The sequence below is a fragment of the Neofelis nebulosa genome, chromosome 12 (genome assembly GCF_028018385.1).
Source record: "Neofelis nebulosa isolate mNeoNeb1 chromosome 12, mNeoNeb1.pri, whole genome shotgun sequence".
NCBI classification, from domain to species: Eukaryota; Metazoa; Chordata; class Mammalia; order Carnivora; family Felidae; genus Neofelis; species Neofelis nebulosa.
In genome coordinates this window covers 76523953-76544205 of record NC_080793.1, presented here as the reverse complement: position 1 = coordinate 76544205, position 20253 = coordinate 76523953, and the positions used below count along the sequence as shown (strand labels likewise).

Here is a 20253-nt window from a genome sequence, read left to right as displayed (position 1 = left end):
TAGTTCTTCCAGTATCTAGATAGTAATTTCTAGTAGTCATAGTAATTTGGTGATGATAGTTTATAGCCTTTATACAAAATACTGTTCTCTACGGCAGCTTTCCCACTTACTTTCCAAAGTTTTAATCAGAAGCCAGAATACAACTAGTGAAGACTAACTACAGGGGATTTATTCTAATCTAAACTAATACACAGAAGAACTTAGTTTCTCATCACATACCTGATCTGTCTTCTTAAAGACAATAGGTTTCCAGGGAGTCTTGTCATTTTCTTTCTAGGTTTTACTGTGGCTCTGGGCTGCAGTTCTCTTCATGTCCTTTCATTGGTCCTAATAACTCTGTTTTTTCTTTTACTGATTGCTACTTCTTACCTCCTATCTGGGTTTAAAAGGGTAAGATCGTTGAACCTTGTGCCATAAGAGAAGGGAAGGGAATTGGGAGAAACTACAGCTTTAGAGTTTAAAATAAAGGAGGAGGGATCTGACTTGGGTAAGACAGAATTGAAGGCTCAGAACTGCCACAGGAAATTCTTCTTTTCCAGTTCTATTTTATTAATGTTGCTGGTATTGACTTTCCGTAAGTTTTTCTGTGAAAGAGTAATTTAAAACATTATTTTTAGATGAAAACAAGAAACCAGTTTATTTGATTACAACACTGGATAATACGATGGAAGATCTGCTAACACTGGAGTATGTGAAGGTAAGCACTTCCATTTGTATGCTTGCTGTGGTGAGTGTGCTTCTGAAATGTTGTAATCAAGTTTTGTAAATTTAGGTAGGTTTCGTTTAATCTTCATTATAACGTGATTTCTAAAATTCCTACAACTTTAAGCTTTTCTTGATTTGTCATCCTTTAGTTTCTAAACATTTCGTATAGAAAAATAACAGGCCTGTGTTCTAAGTAGAAATGACATGAAGTTTGACTTTTTCCCCTCCATCAGATAACCAAAAACACAAAACAAAACAAAAACAAACTTTTTAATCTTGATGGAATTTAATATGCTATACAATATGAGATGAGGCTTTCATTTGATTTCATCATTTATTAAGTTTTTATATGTACTGTGGTCTACTTAAGATTTATTCCGCGTTTTCATTGACCTATTTTTATGTAAGTGCCACATTAATTTAATAATTACTTTATAATAACAATGCTGATAGAGTATTTTACCACTTTTAAGACTTTTTTTTACTATTGATGGAGATATTTTAGGGTTTGTGGTGGTGTTTATGCATTGTTAAATAGCCTTTTTTTGACAAAAGCATTCCAGATCTAAAGATATCATGCACAGTATTTGGATACTTGGTAGACAATTCTATCACAAATTTTTTCACAAAGGGGAAGAATTAGGAAGAACCTTAGTTAAAATTGTATGTACATATGTCTTCATAAGATACTAATGGATTTGCTTTTTTCTCTTTGGTTAGGCAGAAAAGAACCTACCTAATTTGAAAAGTACTTATAACAATGTTGTGCAACTAATTAAGGTATGAATGAACAATTTATTTTTTAATTAGATACTGTATTTCTAAGTAACTATATTATGGAAATTGTTTTATAACTAGAACTGTATAATCCTTGAGGATAAAAATGGAATATTATGAATTTTATTCCTTTTTTAGATATATTTAATATTTTTGAGAGAGAGAGAGAAAGAGAGAGTGTGTGAGTGCGTGCACGTGCGCAGACACTAGCGGGGGAGGGGCAGAGAGCAAGGGAAACACAGAACGGAAAGTAGGCTCCAGGCTCTGAGCTGTCAGCGCAAAGCCCGAAGCCAGGCTCGAATTCATGAACTGCGAGATCAGAAACCAAGTCAAAGTTGAAAGCTTAACCAACTGAGCCATCCAGGTGCCCCATGAATTTTATTCTTATTACCACAAATTATAGTGCCTTATACTGAGCAACAAACAGATATTTATTGACCTGTTGCTAAAATCAGCTTTGTTCTTTAGGTGAATTTTTCCTCTTTGGATATTCATTTACATACTGAAGCACTTCTGAATACAATAAACTATTTTAATAACGTACTCCCACAACTAGAAGAAAAACGAGCCTCTGTGTCTGTTGCGGAGACTGAAGACAAAGGAGAGGTCATTAAAAAAATGTGTACGTTTGAAATTCAGCTTCAAGGTTTTTTACCATGTAGATCAATAAATTTTAGCTTTTTCTTTGTTTTCTTATATATAATATTGGCTCCAGAATTCTGTTGCTTAAATTAGCATCTAGAAAGATTATTATGTACCAGGTAAATTTTAGAAAATAACAGCAAAAGAAACTATTTACCAGTGAAGAAAATGCGGTTTTTATTTATCATGTCACTCTTTTTAGTCAAATATCATATAGTAGTAGTATTTGAATTAAAATTCATGCATTTAATATCATAATTTTGGATTAGAAATTTAGAACTAAGAAAATTTGAATCCTATCAGACTGTATTTTTTAAGCACCTATTTTTTAAGCAATGAAAAGTTGCAGGTTTGACCATGACAAATACCACCTCATAATCATTGTGTCTCAAATGATTCATGATTTTGCAACTACAATTTTTTTTCGTGTCATCCAGGATGAAACTAAATTGTTAGTCTCATCTAGGAATAGTTTTTGGTTGTGTCTGTTTGATTTGTTTGGCTTTGTTTTCATTAGGTTTGATTGTTTTTTTAGAATTCCTAATTTAGTAGGGAACATCTTAATTTCAATTGAATGGAAAATCAGGTTTTCCTCTAGTATTATTAATTTATCTTATACTTCAATTACTGTATAAGGGTAGTGAGGTAACTACTAAAAGTTTTTCCTTATGTTTTACTTTTTTTTTTTTTTTTTTTCAGCTTTAAAACTACCCAAGAACGAAGATATTATTACCTTGCAGATTTTGGCAGAATTATCTTGTTTACAGATCTTTATTCAAGATCAGAAACGTAACATTTCTGAAATTAAGATTGAAGGTAATAAAATTTCAGAAAAAAAAATGAGAACTATGAAATGAAAGAAAAGCCATTCATTCATCCTTTTATTCCCTTAGGGCTTGATTCTGAGATAATAATGAGGACTTCAGCCACTGAAATAAATGCAAAGCTAAGGAATATAATTGTCTTGGATTCTGATAAAACAGCTTTATACAAAAAGGTATGGACTTGTTTCTCTTAAATAATAGTACATCATTAAATACGAGTGTCCTTTCAGGTTGGTCATAGGTATAAATTAGTTGTCAGCATTTTAGCAATGTGGCTTATTAAGTTGACAGGTTTTGGAGTTAGGCCTAATTGGGTTTGTATTTTAGCTCTGTTCCCTAGTGGTTGTGTGACCTAATCTCAGATTCTTTTTATTTGTAAAATGAGGATTAAGTATCTCATAAAGAAGTTTATATAATACTCTGAAACATAGTTGGAGACTGGGGAAGGGCAATTAGTAAATGCCTTTTTCAATTTTTTTTTTTTCTTTTTGCTCTTCTCTTCAAATACTGTGAATCTTGTGATGCATTTCAGATTTCAACAGCAGTGGATATGAAGTCAGACTGAGCAGATGAAATTATTTAAGTTTATTTTCATGGGTGCTTACTATGGTATAGCTGTTCACAATGTTAACAGAGTTCTTTGAACCCTATGGCTAGTGGTTGAAGGGACAGGTGTTAGTACTGGGTGTGAGATGGTAAAGTTCTTGGACCAGTTACCATTGTCGAGTTGGACAGGTCATTGTTGAACAGTGGAGCGTATAGGTAGGATGGTGTATTTAAGGGAGTGAAGAGAACATCAAGTAGTAGGGTCAGAAAAGGCTGAGTTACTTCTTGAGTCAGGAAGTCGGAGTCTGGAGTGTGAAAGGAAAATGTGGCAATAACACCAATGAGATACAGTGATGACCTGATTTTTATGTTAAATGAAAATCCTTACTCTTTATATTTCCTTATTATGGCTTGCTAGTGTGAAATAACAAGAGTGCCAGAGCATCAAAGGTGCGTGGTCCATAGTAATAAGGAACAAGAAATCTTCTAGAAGCCATGGTTTAATGTATTACTTTTGCTTTTATTAAAAAAAAACAAAAACAAAAACCAAAAAACAAAGTACTAACACATTTAAGATTATTGGTTTTATTTGCCCTGTGTAGAAAGTACAGCTCACATAAATAAAGGCATCTACTGAAAGTCATACAAATAATTAGTAATGAAACTGATAATATAATCCAAGTTACTTACTTTTTTTCTTTTTAATTTTATAACTAATGCATCTGTGAGGTTAAAAATTCAACGTAAGCTACAAACTGAAAAGTTTCTTTCTTTCTTCTTGCCCCACCCCATTTCCCCTTGCTATTCTTTCACTTTGACTCTAGTGTACAGGATTTTTATTTTACTTCTAATTTTTTAAAAAAATGTTTTAATGTTTATTTTTAAGAGAGAGAGAGAGAGCGAGTGTGTGTGAGTGGGGGAGGGGCAGAAAGAGAGGGAGACACAGAATCTGAAACAGGCTCCAGGTTCTGAGCTGTTAACAGCCCAATGCGGGGCTTGAACCCATGAACCATGAGATCATGACCTGACCTCAAATTCAGCGCTTAACCATCTTAGCCACCCAGGCGACCCGTACTGTACGTGATTTTTAAATAAACCGCCTTGGTTCAGTAACTCTCCACATGTTTAGGAAGCAGAGGGTCAACTATTTGCCTCAGATCAGAGTTTCCTAATTATTGTGCCCTGAGTGGGTTTTGGGTATAATAATGTATTTAGCTTCTTAGCTTTTTGGGCAGTTGGGTAAAGGATACCTGGAGTTTTCAGACTCTTTGAATCTGTCCTGGAGCATCATCCTCTGTTTACCGGAGAACCATTGTATAGTTGACCGTTAATTTTGTGTATCATAACTAACATAGAATCTGAAAGGGATTCTAGCTGATCTGACTTTCTTATGAAATAAGATCTCATTGTAAATTTCTTATGTCTTCTTTATAGAAGAATGTTTCAAAAGTGAATGTTTACAAGAATTATTCCCTTAATTATTAATTATTATTATTATTGCTTATTATGAATGGTAGGTACATAAGTATTTCTAATCGTTGGATTTAGACAGATAGACATGAGTGGATGAGGCACTGATAGAGTAATTTTATCGCCTCAAAAACTGAGAGTGAAGGCTTTTATTCCTCTTACGTCAGTTTCCTTTGAGAAAAGTACTGTAAGTACAAGCCTAACAGTCTAAATTCTGGGAGCCAGAATGGTTGAAGAATGTTGGGGACCTCTTCAGTTTACAGATTTTTGCTTAAAATCTTTTGCTTAAAATTTTTAGTTTTATTTACCCCTTTTCTGCACCTGGTGTCCTATGCCATATCCTCTCTACTCTAAACTCTGTCTTAAACAAAATTCTTTTCTTTTGGGCTTTAGGGGAATAGTCACAAGGTCACTCAGGTGACTTGTGGAAGATATTCTGTATTTTTATTAATAATATTTGGAATATTATAGTCAGCAAAACATGCAAAGTCTGTTTCCTGGGGTAAATAATAAATAGTAAATAATAGGAAATTATGTTAGGGAGAATAAGTACTTTGAAAACCAATGAAGTAGGATAATATGATAGATTCTAATAACATTTTAGGATTATCAGGAAATCCTGTTCTGAACATCAGAGTGAAATCTGAATCAGTTGTCAATGTGGAAAGAGCGTTCCATGTAGAGGAAGTAGCAACTATAAAAGGTTTGTGGCAGCAAGCTGCTGGGCACATTTGGGAGGTCGTAAAGGGCCTCAGTAATCCTTTTATAGAATTCTTCACTGGTTTCCCCCCCCGCCCCTATTTTTTTTTCTTTTTGAAGTCAGGTTTACTTTATATTCAGTAAAATTTAGCCTTTTTAGTGCACATAGTTCCTTGATTTTTGTTGAACACCTACAGCTATGTAATTTCCAACATCTTAAGGATAATAGATTATATCTACCACCTCCCAAAGGTTACTCCTGCCCTTTGTAGTTATCCCTTCTCCCCACCCTAGCACCTAGGAGTCACTGTTTTGCCATTTCCAGAATGTTGAATAAACGGAATACTACAGTATATAACCTTTTTATTCTGATTCTGTCTTAGCATATGAGATTTTAATTTTTGTCTTTTCTGATTTTCTCTTCAGCAGTCTAACTAGAGATTTATCCATTCTTTTCAAAGAATCAGCTTTTGGTTCAATTGAGTGTTGTTTATTTAAATTTTTTTTATGTCTTCTCTCTCTTTTTTTTTTTTTTTTAAATGTTCTTCCTTCTCGCTTTGGATTTAATTTCTTCTTTTCCTAGTTTCTTAAGGTAGAAACTTAGGTTACTGATTTGACATTTTTCTAATGCAGGCAGTTAATGCTATACATTTTCCTTTAAGCACTGCTTTAGTTGTATCTTAGAAATTTTGATATGTTTATTTTTATTCAATTCAAAATATTTTCTATTTTGTCCTGCAACTTTCTCCTTTACCCATGGTTTATTTAGAAATATGTTGTTTAACCTCCAGACGTTTTGATTTCCTTCCCTTCTTTTTGTTGAGCTTCATCATTTTCCATAATTTTATTTTCTGTTTCACCTATTCTGTTCTCTCCTTCCATAATTGCTGTCACTGTACCTAGTTTATTTTGCATCTCGTTTATAGCATTTCTTCGTTCATCATGACTACTTCTTAGGTCTTGGATCTCTGCAGCAGTAGAGCCTCTGCTGTCTTCTGTGCTTTTTTCAAGCCCAGCTATTAGTCTTGACGACTGTTATTCTAAATTCTTGTTCGGATATATTGTTTATATCTGTTTGGAGCAATTCTCTGGCTGACGTTTCTTCCTGGATCTCCTTTTGAGGAAAATTCTTCCGTGTCATCATTTTGGCTAGGTTTCTGTCTTTTATGTGTTTTAATAGCTTGTTATGTGTCCTGCACCTGCAAGTAGTACTATATTAAAAAGGTGTCGTACACTGTCCAGGGCCTGGCCCTTCAGAAGTGCTTTTGGAGTGTGGAGCGTGCGCTCTGTGATTGCGTTTTGGCTGCTCTATCCTACTGGTCAGTCCACTGCAGAGCTCCTCCTTGCTTGTATCTGTGGAGTGTTGGGACCTTCCACCAGGTGTGCTTTGAATTGTTTGCTGGAGTAACCCTGGAAAAAAGGAAAGGAGGGGGGAGTCTGATCCCATATAAAGAGAAAAATGAAAGGGGTGGAAAAAAAAAAAGACTTAAGCGGAGAATCAAAAAAGCTGTAAGGCTTAATTCAAGGAGAGAGAAAGGAAAATAAAGAAGGAGATCTAGAAAAGGTATAAAGAGAAAAGAGTAAAAATGCCTGATTAAACAAAAAATTATATATATATAAAAAATAAGAATTGACCAAAAACCAACTCAAACTATGAACCTGATTCCAAAAGGAAAAGAGAAGAGAAAAGAAAAGAAAAAAGGAAAAGAAAAACAAACAGACAAAACCACAAAACAGTTGTCTGTTGGTGCCTGAGACCCATGGCTGTGCTGGTCTGGAAGAGAGGCCCTCTGCTTTGGTCAGTGTCCGTTCTGCTTAGGTAGATGCGCAGTTGCCGGGCACGGAGAGGGGGAGGGTTTGGTGTAGGCGGGTCCCACCTCCACTGGGGGCCCCGGTGCTGCTCTCTGAAGCCCTATCTTGTTGGTGATGGGGGAAAAATGGCGACACCCCAATCTCTCCTCCCCAGACAGGGGTCTCAAGCCACACCGCTCAGGCAGCCCTCACGTAGTGGCGCCAGAGGTGGGCTTGCCCTGCTCCACAGTCTCCAGTGCCAGAGGTGCTCAGCTGGGATTCAAAACCCAATGTCTTAGAGGGCCCTGCACCCTACGGACCCTGTTCTGGTGTAGCCCCACTCCGCCCTGCTGATAGAAGGCCTCTGGCTGGTGCCTACAGGGTCTTTTGTCTTTGGGGAGGCAGTAAACTCTTTTCCCACAGTATTGGAGGAGGGGGACTGTCTCTCCCGGTGCGCCTCTGGGATCGCTACCCGGCCCCAGGCCTGGTTCCCTTGGCCTCCCCACCCCCCACCCCCACCCTGGGCACGTGCACGCCGCAGCTTCAGTCTGCAGAAAGTCAAGCACTTTTGAAAACTGATCTTCAGCTCCTAAAGCTGTTGCAAAATAGAAACTGGCACTCTCTGTAATTCTTGTTCCTCAGTCCGTGGTCCGGAGAGAGTTTTTTTACCTTGTCCATACGACAGTTGCACGGAGAGATTTTTTACCTTGTCAGTACCACAATTCCACAGCCTCTCTGGCTTTCCCTTTTATCTCTCCACAGAGGGGGTTCCCTCCCCTGTATGCCTCCTCTGTTTCCTCTGTCCCAGTTCACATACACGCACCCAGAATCCACCAGGCTGTCTCCCTCCACCTGTGGAAATCTTTCTGCCCAGATTTCCTGGGTGTTGCAAGTGATCTGACCTCCATACAGCTGTGTTTAAGGGATGAGGGGAATCCCCGTCCCCCTACTTCTCCATCCTAACTCCCCACCTCTTACCTCCAAATATTTGAGATTCCTTTCAGATCTCTTATTGTTACTGATTTCCAGCTTAAATAGCCCTCTTAAGCCAAAGCTTTTTTAGTTCTTTTAAGCATGTTGGTGTTTGTTTTATGGACCATAAAACATCAACTTTGGTGAATGTTCCAAGTATACTTGAGATTAATGTGTATGTTTGGGTGTTGCTGGGTTGAATGTTCCACAAATGTCAGAGCACTAGGTTGGTTGATAGAATTCTACAAGCTACTGATTTTCTGTTGTTGAAGTTTCAACTGCGGCTTGGTCTGTTTCTCCTTTCGGTTACCTCAGTTTTTGCTTCATTGTTTCAGAGATCTTCTACATAGAGCTTTTATACTTCCTTGGTGAATTGAACCTTTGTGTTATGTAATACCTCTCTTTAACCCGGTAATTACCCTTAATTTGAAGTTTGCTTTGGTAGTAATATAGCTACTCCAGATTTCTATGATTAGTGTTTGCATGGTATATCTTTTTCTATGTCTTAGCTTTTAGTCCATGTCTTTATACTTAAAGTGAGTGTTTTAGAGGCATCATATATTTCAATCTTGCTTTTTTATCCAGCCTGACAATCTCTGACTTCTAAATTGTGTTTAGGCCATTAAAAAATCCAATTATGATATAGTTGGTTTAAAATTTGTTATCGCTTGGGGTGCCTAGGTGGCTCAGTCAGTTGAACGTCTGACTTTTGATTTCAGCTCAGGTCATCATCTCACAGTCATGGGATTGAGCTAACAGCGTTGATCCTGTTTGGACTTCGCTCCCTCTCTTCCCCTCTCCCCTCTGCTCTCTCAAATAATAAACTTTAAAATTTGCTCTCTCTCTAATTGTTTTGTTTTCTAGTTGTTTTATTCTGTTAATTGTATTGTCTCCCCACATTTAACCTGATTTTGGATTGTCATTGATTTTACAGTTTCCCTTGGGTTTACGATTCATAATTTCAATCATAGTCTACTTTCCAATAATGTTTGACTGCTTCATGTATAGTATACCTTACAATAGTACTATCAACCCCTAACTATTTATTGTCTTTCATGGTATTACTGTAATATGTTTTGATATTGTGTATGCTGAAAATCTATAATACATATGTACTGATTTTGGTTTAGTCAATTTTCTTTAGAGCAGTTTTTTTTTTAAGCTCTTTTTATCTTCATTCTAGCCATTTCTGGAATTAATTTCTTCATGTAGCTTCAAGTTTCTTGTTGTTTTGTTTCTACTCATTTCTTATAGTGCAAGTTTGCTGGTAATGAATTCTCTCAGCTTTGGGGCACAAGGAGGAATGAGAACTGGAAAAGAACCCACTTTCATTTCATTTTCATTTCCCATTTGAAGTTTTTGCTGGGTATAGAATTCTGTGATGACAGGATTCCCGCCCCCCCCCCCCCCCCCCCGCCATTTCAAACTCTTAAAGATGTAGCTCCAGCATTCTTTCTTAGACATGGTGTTGATGAGAAGTCATCAATGTATCTTTGCTCCTTTATACATATTTCTCATTTTTATCTGACTTCTTTCAGGATTTGTGTATGGTGCTTCTAGGAATATGTAAGTGTGTTTTGATTTTGGGGTTTTCTGAGCGTCTTGGATATGTCTACATTATTTTTCATTACCTTTTCAAATAGTTCCTTTGTCTCTCTCTCTCTCTCTCTCTCTGTCCTCCCCCTCCTCTCCCTTATTCATCTGCTCCTTGTACTTCCTCCTCTTGGATTCCAAAAATTCTTTCTAGATTCTTGTTAGATATTGTCTCACAACCTTTGAATCATCTGTTCAACTTTTTCCCCTTCTTTTCCCCTGTTTTAGTTTGGATAATTTCTGTTAAGCTATTTTTTTTTTAATGTTTCTTTATTTATTTTGAGAGCATGGGGAAGGGACAGAGAGAGGGAGAGAGAGAAACCCAAGCAGGCTTTGTGCAGAGCCTTACACAGGTCTTGATTTCATGAACTGTGAGATCATGACCTGAGCCCAAATTAAGAGTGGGATACTTTAACTGACTGAGCTGCCCAGGTGCCCCTGTTAAGCTATTTTTATAGCTTAACTGTTGACTGATTTTTATTCTTAGTTCTTTTGAATCTATTTATTAACCCATTGAAGGTATTCTTCATCTCTGTTACTGTTTGTTTTTTTTTTTTAATCTTTAATATTTTCTTAGATTCTCATTTCTTCATCTGTTTCTTTGGTGATATTCATCTGTTCTTGCATATTTTCCACTTTTTCTACTAGAAGCATTTACCATATTAATCATAGGAACTTAAAATTCACTGGGTGAAATTTCCAATATTTGTGTTATGAGCAAACCTGATTCTCTTGATTTCTATGTCACCTGATGGGTTTTATTTTTCCTTGCTTTTTGCAGTGTATCTTAGTTATTGACTGAGTGTAAGAGATCATGTATGGAACAGTAGATACTGAAATGAATAGTATTTATGTCTGATAATGGGTCTTTTTTTCTGCCAGGCAGTTAGCATGGAGGTTGAGTCAATTTAATGGAGAGTTGAATTGGCTTTGAGTGTTCTTGTTTAATATGATTGCCTTCATTATACCCACTGCTTCAGATTCTTTCAGCTATATCTTGTGCTGAGGACGGGGAATTTTGTTTCTGGGCTGTTTTATCCTTACATTTTGGGTTGCTTCGTTGGCTTGTAGCCTCAGATTTCTAGTGGTTTTAAGCACAGTTGTGATTTTTATAGGTCATCTCGTTCTTTGTTGTTTTTGCTGCTGCTGCTGCTATTGTTGTTGCCAAGGTTTGGAGTGGACCTCTGCCCAGCATTGTACATTCAGGGCAGAAGCAGAATTCCAGTAGACTTTGTTCAGCCTCATCTTGCGCCTCAGCCTTCAGAGGTCCTTAATATCTTTGGTTCCTGAAGTTTTCTTTGTACCATGTTGGAATTCATTTGCTTGTTGATGGCTCTTCAGCTTTCTACCTTCCAGCATTTAGAAGGGTCAGGAAAGCTATAAACTAAGTTTAGTTGGTGATACGTCCAGCTTACAAAATTTTTTTGACAATTCACATGCGCTGTTTTCTCCACCATTTTTCGCTAGTATTGCAGAGCTTGAGATTTCGCTAGTATTGCAGAGCATACTGCTGTATGTAGGGGCGCCTGGGTAGCTTAGTTGGTTAAGCATCGGACTTTGGCTCAGGTCATGATCTCGCAGTTGACAAGTTCGAGCCCCGCATCAGGCTCTTTGCTGACGGCTCAGAGCCTGGAGCCTGCTTCGGATTCTGTGTGTCCCTCTCTCCCTGCCCCTCTCTCACTTGTGCTCTGTCTCTCTATCAAAAATAAATAAACATTAAAAAAAAAATTTTAAGTAAATAAACTGCTGTATGTAAGTCTTGTTCAGCAGTTGAGATGACCCGTCACAAACAAATTAGGAAGAGAAATATAGGAGGAGACTTTTTGAAGGATCTGGAAAACCCGTTGACATATTTAAAATAGAAGTAGTTTTCATTAAGTTGTAGAGGTACAGCGTCTTTCATACGTTTTACAGTGACCAAAGAGTATGTTCATTGGGCAACTCTCAGTACCCAAATATACACACTAAATGAGAATGTTCGTATGATCTGATCATTTTTCTTCTGTTTTCCCCACTAAAAAAAATGTTGGGAAGACCTACTATGTTGGTTTCATGGCCCACAAAGGGAGCTGCCACCACCACATTGAAAAAATCTTGCAGTGTAGGTTCCAATAGAGGTGTTAGAATTACTGTTTTATTTGTACTTGGCTTGAATACTTGAAAGATTTTCAAAATATGTGTGTATATTTTGTTATTTTGTGCTTTACTTTTGTACTGAAAACACATTTCAAAAGTGGATTTTGATAGTTGGATTTTCTCTCATTAAGGCCGTTTACATCACTGGAAAAGAAGTTTTCAGCTTCAAAATGGTTTCTTTTGTGGACGCAACTGCTGGTTCTGCATACACAGATATGAACGTGGTTGATGTTCAAGTTACTTTAACTGTTGGTTGCATTGAAGTAGTTTTTGTCACAAAATTTCTACGTTCTATATTGGTAAGTATACTAATCGATTTTTTAATTTTTTTCTTACTATTAGGAAGTTATTTGCTGTGTGTTAGGTGAAGAGCAGTAATTCCTCACTTGATTTTTTTCCCCTGATTTTTCAGAATTTTCTGGGTATCTTTTATCAGTGCTGAAATTCATAGTGTTTTATTTATATAATATCATTTTCATATGGGAATAGTGCAGTTAATTCAAGCATACGTATTAATGTGTTAAATATACGTACGTATACCATACATGGATTTGTTATATGTGTTAATTGAATTCTTCATACATAATCGGTTTAAGTCTTTGTTTTACCTGACTTCCAACTCTAAATAAAAATACTAAATATAAGGATGCCTAAGTGGCTTAGTCAGTTAAGCATCCAACTATTGATTTTGGCTCAGGTCAGGATCTCACAGTTGGTGGGTTTGAGCCCCTTGGTGGGCTCTGTGCTGACAGGGTGGAACCTGCTTGGGATTCTTTTTCTCCCATTCTCTCTCTGCCTCTCTCTCTTTCAAAATAAATTAATTAAAAAAAAAAAAAACTCTATGAAGTTTGTTTTGGTCTCATGTAAGTAATCATTATGGAAATTATGTTTTCTATTGCGTGTTCTATCTGGGGTGTAAAGGCTTTAGAATGAATCTCTATATGATACCACCGTATGATGTTTGATTTCTTTTTCTGTTTTTCATGGTTTTTTTTTCCTGTTATCATACCTGTCTTTAGGACTTCAGTATTCACTTTTTAAAAAATGTTGTCTTTAAATCTTGGTGTATAAACTACGTAATTACCTGATTCTAAATAAATGTTACTATTTTTGTGATCTTTTTAAAATTTTTTTAAAGTTTACTTATTTTTGAGAGTAAGAGTGAGCATGAGTGGGGGAGAGGCAGAGAGAGAGGAGACAGAGAATCCTAGTCGGTCAACTCAGAGCCCTATGAGCTCGAACACACACATCGTGAGATCATGATCTGAGCTGAAATCAAGAGTGGGATGCACTGAGCCACCCAAGTGCACCTTTTTTTGATTAAATATCTATTTTTGAGAAAGAGAGAATTAAAGTTGGGGAGGGGCAGAGATAAAGAGGGAGACACAGAATCCCAAGCAGCCTCTTGCACTGTCAGCACATAGCCTGACATGGGCTCAAACCCACGAACCATGAGATCGTGACCTGAGCCAAAGTCAGACACTCAAGTGATTAAGCCACCCAGGCACCCCTGTGATCTTTTTGAGATTACAGTGCAATTTTTCCTGTAGCTTGTAGTGTGTTTTCATACTCAATTAGTAAATATGAACAAGCATTCCTGTTCTAATTTTTTTTTTCTGATTTATTTTTTAAGTTTGTTAGTTTATTTAGTTAGAAAGGACACAAGCAAGGGAGGGACAGAGAGAGAGAGAAAGAGAGAATCCTGAGCAGGCTCCACACGGTCAGCACAGAACCCAGCGCGGGGCTTGGTCTCTCAAGAACCATGAGATCATGACCTAAGCCGAAATCAAGAGTTGGGTGCTTAACTGACTGGGCCACCCAGGAGCCCCTCTAATTTATCTTTATAACTCAGCCTCATTATGTCCCTGAGCCCTGTTGTGATGGCCTTTTAGTCTTAAATTACTGAAAATACGGGTGCCTGGGTGCCTTGGTTGAGTGTCCCACTCTTGGTTTCAGCATCAGGTTATGATCTTGGTTTCCTTAGTTCGAGCCCTGCTTCAATGTCTGCACTGGCAGTGAAGAGCCTGCTTGGGATTCTCTGTCTCCCTTGCTCTCTGCCCCTCCCCTGTGCACCCTGGCTCTGCCTCTCTCAAAATAAATAAGCTAAAAAAAACCGTTCTGTTTAAAAAAAATTACTGAAAATAAATTGTTTGGAAACAACTACTGAAAACAAATTGTTTGGAAATTAGGTATAATTCTAGATACATTTTATGTCACTGAAATATTTTTTCTAGAGGTCGGAATTCAAAAACTACAGAGTTCTTGACATTTTATTACTTTTCAAGTTACTTTGTAGTTTACAAACTTAAATAAGCTGTCTGTCCTTTGAGGTTGTATAGGAGAATACAGTGTGATTGCTTAGCCATTAGGGAAAGTATGTTAATAAGGGTAATAGGTATCACTGAAACCTTGCAATATCTACATGTTAACTTTTTTCCCAGGACAAAATTTTTGTTGTTTTATTGTGTTTCTGTATCTGTATCTTACTGTTTCTCAGTTTTCAGTGGAGAATATTGAGATTTAGTACAGATAACCAGACTTGGATAAAAGAATGCTTGGTTGTACCGAGAAAAAATTTTTCTCACGGAAGTACGATCATCAATATCAGTATGCATTTAACATTAACATTCATTAATGGTAACCTTAATAATATAATTCTGTTACCTTTTAGGCTTTTATAGATAATTTTCAAGCAGCTAAACAAGCTTTGGCTGAGGCTACTGTTCAGGCAGCAGGAATGGCGGCCACTGGTGTAAAAGAACTGGCACAGAGGAGTTCTAGAATGTCATTGGATGTTAACATCAAAGCCCCAGTGGTGGTCATCCCACAGTCTCCAGTTTCTGAAAATGTTTTTGTTGCTGATTTTGGACTAATTACAATGACAAATACATTCCATATAATAACAGAGAGCCAGAGCAACCCCCCACCCATTATTGATTTGATAACAATAAGGCTGAGTGAAATGCGACTATACAGGTAAGCTTTTCTTAGGTACATTTGTGGAGAATGCAGTCTTTTTCAGACTTTTGACATGAGAGGTTTTGGTATCCGGAGTCTTCTGTCTACAGGGAGATTTTATTTTATTATAACTATACTAATTTTGAGAATTTCTCTTGCGCAAGTTTTTTGAAAACCTACATAGTATTTGAAAAATGCTCCTTAGGTAACCAGGAAGACTAAACAATTTATCTCTCAGGAATGACTGTTGTCTGATGTTCTGTGTCTTGAAAATCATTTTTAAATGTTTTTTTGTGAGTTTTTTTTGGTGAAGGGGATGAGTTGTTTCAGGCAGTGTGATAAATTCGGTTTATATTATTTCATGTTGGATGGAAGGAGAAATTTAAGCACCTCGTGTATCCTGGGCACTCTTCTGGGAACAAGACGTATTATAATACACGATCTTTACAAAGGATGAATAAACAGTTTCTACTTCATTGTCAAGGTAGCTGTTCTTTAATGAAAGTAATGAGCTGATGCACAAAAATGGGATCACACTTAGATTTTAGAAGGGTTGTAGAAAACAGGTCAAAAGGAGACAACACTAGAGGTTGAAAGAGTGGTTTACTAACTACTGGTGTGATTTCCATAAGAATTATATGTGTTGCTGTCTAGCGTAGGGAAGTGAGGTAGTGGAGAACTAGCCAGTTAAGAGAAATTTAAAAAGTAGAATATATAGTAAGAGATTATTGAATGGATGTCAGAGTTTGAGGAGAGAAATTTGACTCCAGATTGCAGGCTTACAAAATTTGTTATTTGGTAATAATGCAGTTCACCGAGATAAGATAGAACAATGCAGAAAAAACAGTTGAGTGGAGACATTGAGTTCTCTAGTGGGTAAAGTAACTTGGAAGTTGCTGTCTGACTTTGGTATAGAGATCTATAGAAAAAGATTGGAAGGCACTTGAACGTATGTGTGTAGATTTTAGGAGAGTGTTTGGACTTCCAGATTTGGGTGTCCTTAGTAATATTTAGCTATCTATTAATGTCACTGAACAAGTGATATCACATAGTTTGTAGAGTGGGACATACGGGACAGAATCCTGATGAATGCCAATACACAAGGCATATATATTTCTCAAAAGAGACTAAGAAATGGCAGGCAGAGAGATGGGAGGCATTCCAGGAAGATATGTTGAGACAATGTTGAGGACTCTGTTGACATTGTTAACCATGAATTAAAGAGTACACGATAGTTTTTTTCATGTAGTACTTGATATTTGGTGTCGGATTCAGGCAAGACTGAATTTTTAACAAGCAGGTGTGACTAAAGTGGGACAGGATTTTTAAATATTGAGAGTCATGTTGATGGATAATGGAGACAGAAGAAATCAAAGATAAGAGGGTACATAAAGAGTAAAAGAATGTAGAGAGAGGTTTATAAACTGGAAATTCATCAATCTTAAAGTCTTCAAAAATAAGCACTGACTAGTTGATACAGGAAAGCAAGAGTAGAAAGTGGTAAGTCTGGATGATGATATTCTTAAAAGGATAGGAGTGAGAATTGAGTATCGTTACAAACTAAGGAAAATGACTTCTGTCTTTTAATGCTGAGATGAATAGGATGTTGGAGAAAAATTGGCCCCTATTTAATAGAGCTCCATGGAAAGCCAGGTTTCGGTTACAGTGATACATTTAGTGAAGACATTGGAAAATGTAGATTTGTTCGGCCAAGCCCAGGGAATTCAAAAATCACAGGGAAATATTGAGGTGAGAGACTTTTATTTTAATAATAGGCTATAGATACATAGAGACACTTTAAACTTCAGATGGCTCGTTAACTTTTAAACTGTATAAAAGTCTAAATTTACTAAAAGAGAATATCGAAAATCACATCTTGCCTGATTTCAAGAAATGGTACATGTAAATCAGGTGTGAATCTATATTACAAATAGATTATCTGCTTTGAAAAGAGTTTACTAAATATCTTTAGAGCATTAAAAATATTTATTTTTATGTCCAAAAATGAGTTAACTTTTTACTGAAGACATAACATAAAATGGTATTAGGATGAACAGAAAAATATGACCACCCAGAGATAAGTACTATTAGTAGTTTGGTATGTTTCTTCTAGTTCATTATTTCTGCACATATATGTTAAGTAAAAGAAGAATTATATATTTTGCATCGTAAATACATTTTTTCCCTTAACAGTATGCTATAAATATTTTTCCATATTATTTTGAGTACAAAATTATTTCAGAATACTTCATTTTATTCTGTTAAAAATTAGTTGCCTATTGTTTAAAAGTTAATTTGATTGTGAGGTTTTTTGCTGTTATAAATAACGTTACAATTATTCCTATCATGACATCCTACTCATGTCGTTAGGATAATTCATTTCCTGCAGATGAATTTCTAGAAATAGAATTACTCAGTTATACAGTTACAGGTTTTCCCTGAAATGATTTTCAAGTTCTTGATATTTGGAAATTCAGTTTGGTTTCAGCTTCATAGAAAAGCACATAAAGACAAATAAGTATTTTATTTTTGTGACAACCTGTGTTGAAATCATTTTGTTGCAAAGCTACTAATCGCAATGTAAAATTTTTACAAAGATACTTACATTACTTCTATAAGGAAAGTTGTAGACCTTAACCCATGGCCAGGAAGAAATCTTGAATAAATGTGGAGAGAATATTTTCCTAGATCTAATATTATAAAGATGTCAGTTTGTATACATTGATTTTGAGGTGGGGAATGGAGACATCATAACATTAGAGGTACTACTAAAATACTAAAATATATAGAATTGCACTAAATACTTCTAAAATGTATTATAAACTACAATGATTAAAATAAAGAGAATAGAAAGGTAAGCAGCAATTGACCATGTGCACGTATGTGTGTTACAGTCATACATACATATACAGTCAGTCTGCAGTATTCTTAGATACCATATGTGTGAACTTGCCCATTTGCTAAAAGTTATATGTAACCCCAAAATCAATAAACATGACACTTTTGCAGTTATTTCTGCATGTGCATATCCATGAGAAGTGTTGATCTTCCAAAACCTGTGTTCCCAACTAAGGTGTCAGACAAAGAGACACTCTGTCTTCTTATTTCAGCAAATAATTGTATAGCATATGGCGTACTGCAATTATCTAAGCCAAGGACTGGGCAATACAGCATAGATTGAGATGAAGTAGTCCCCTTTTTTCAGGAAGATTTTATTCTTTATTTTTTTTAAATGTTTATTTTTGAGAGAGGGAGAGACAGAGCATGAGCGGGGAAGGGTCAGAGAGAGAGAGGGAGACAGAGGATCCTAAGCAGGCTCCAGGCTCCATGCTGACAGCAGATAGCCCAATGTGGGGCTCAAATTCATGAACCACAAGATCCTGACCTGCGCCTGAGTCAGGTGCTTAACCAACTGAGCCACACAGGGGCGCCATGATGAAGCTTTTATTTCTAACTGAAACTATAGACAAGACAATAAACTATTAAAATACAGTATATAAAATAGAATGTGGGAGCACATAGGAAAAGTATCTATCCTAGATACTGAGTAACACTGATAAGGCAAATATTTTTAAGGAAGTAATCTTTTGACACAGCAATTAATGTTAATTTCTTACAGTTTGTCCAAAACAAGAAAGTTAATCAAAAATAGGTACAAAAGTACTGATCCAAGTATTTATTTATACTGAAAAAATAAAAGCAACATAACTTTCAGCAATGGAAGGTTGAAGTTATATTATAGTCCTATAACATGCACCTATTAAAATTGCATATGAGGAATTTCCAGAGAAGAAGGCAGAGGGGGAAGAGCTGGGTTCACCTTGTCTCATGGATACCCTTAGATAATACCCACATCAGTATAAATAACCCAGAAAAAGACCTGAAGACTGGCAGAACAGACTCTCCACAGCTAAATGTAGAAAAGAGGCCACGTCAAAGAGGGTGGAGACAAGGTGCGGAGCCAGACTCAGCCATGAGGCTGTCAGTAGGAGGGCAGGACACCTGTAGGCATGGAGAAGGGAAAGGAGCAGGTACCTCCGCAGGCACCGGGAGGATGGATCTTCCATAACACTTGGCTTTGAAAACCACAGGGGTGTAAATTTAGCAAGTTCTTACTATCAGTGGGCTTAATACCTGGAACTTTAAAAATTCAGGTTCGGCTCTGGGAGAGCCAGGGCACAATGGGGATTGGAGTACCCACCCTCTAAGAGACAGCACAACAAACAGCCCCCTTGCACAGAAGCAGCAGTTTGAAAAACACTGAGGGTAAACAGGAAGGAGATTTATTTACTAACCTCAAGTCTTGTGCAGAAGGGATAGGGGTTTTTGGGAATCCGCAAGAACAGAAAAGCTGACCATTGCCCTTACCCTCCCCTGATAGATACATGAGCACCTGTGGGAACCAGCACAGCGCAAGCACTCCCCACCTAGCTTGTTTATAGTGTGTCCTGTTACCACACGCTTCTGTAGACCCACCCCCATCATCCTCGCTGGGCAGTTTTCCTGGTTGGCTGGAGATCCCTCCCATAGCAGATGAGCACAGACCTTGCTGACACCATGCACTTTGCCCGCACATTCTCCCGAGGACCTGCCCCCTCCAACGTGCCCTTGGCAGGCGTCCATCCAAAGAGGTGGGACAGGTCTGCCACTGTGCAAGCAGCCCTGAAGGCGGGGGGCAGCCCCATTCCAAAGTGATTCCTGTGACGGGGATAGGGGAAATAACCACATAGTTCAACTCTGGCCTCAGCAGTCGGCCAGACACAGACATCTGGTCCGACTGCAGGCTCCACCCACTAACAAAACTTGTCAGGGGACAACACAGGGAGAGGCCCCTGTGGTTCAGTGCTACTACTGTTCTGCCAGACACTTGGTCTGACCCACCTCAACCCCAGGGTGGCCCCATACTGGACCGGTAACAACACAGGTACCAAACTCTGCCCACAACAAGCAAAGAGCACCATTTCAGACAACTGGATGGAAGGCAAACACAGCTCAGCAGTAGTAGGGCACACAACACATAGAGGACACTCCTTAAGCACCACATTCTGATGAACAGGGGACCTTGCACTGCCGGACACCATGTGGACCTTGTCTTCATAAAGCCACTACTTTTAAGAGCAGGAGACACAGCTGAATTTTT

At 37.3% G+C, this 20253-nt stretch overlaps 1 protein-coding gene across 4 annotated transcripts in view; it reads left to right on the top strand.

The window, feature by feature from the left end:
• The window catches only part of VPS13A (vacuolar protein sorting 13 homolog A), a 253825-nt gene that overhangs the window by 111923 nt on the left and 121649 nt on the right, over positions 1-20253 (top strand). For all 4 annotated transcript variants that reach the window (XM_058695652.1, XM_058695655.1, XM_058695653.1 and 1 more), the window contains 7 exons: positions 618-697; positions 1426-1485; positions 1951-2104; positions 2824-2940; positions 3018-3121; positions 12287-12454; positions 14827-15131. In XM_058695652.1, the coding sequence (XP_058551635.1) occupies positions 618-697; positions 1426-1485; positions 1951-2104; positions 2824-2940; positions 3018-3121; positions 12287-12454; positions 14827-15131 (988 nt within the window). The remainder of the gene's footprint in view (positions 1-617; positions 698-1425; positions 1486-1950; positions 2105-2823; positions 2941-3017; positions 3122-12286; positions 12455-14826; positions 15132-20253) is intronic.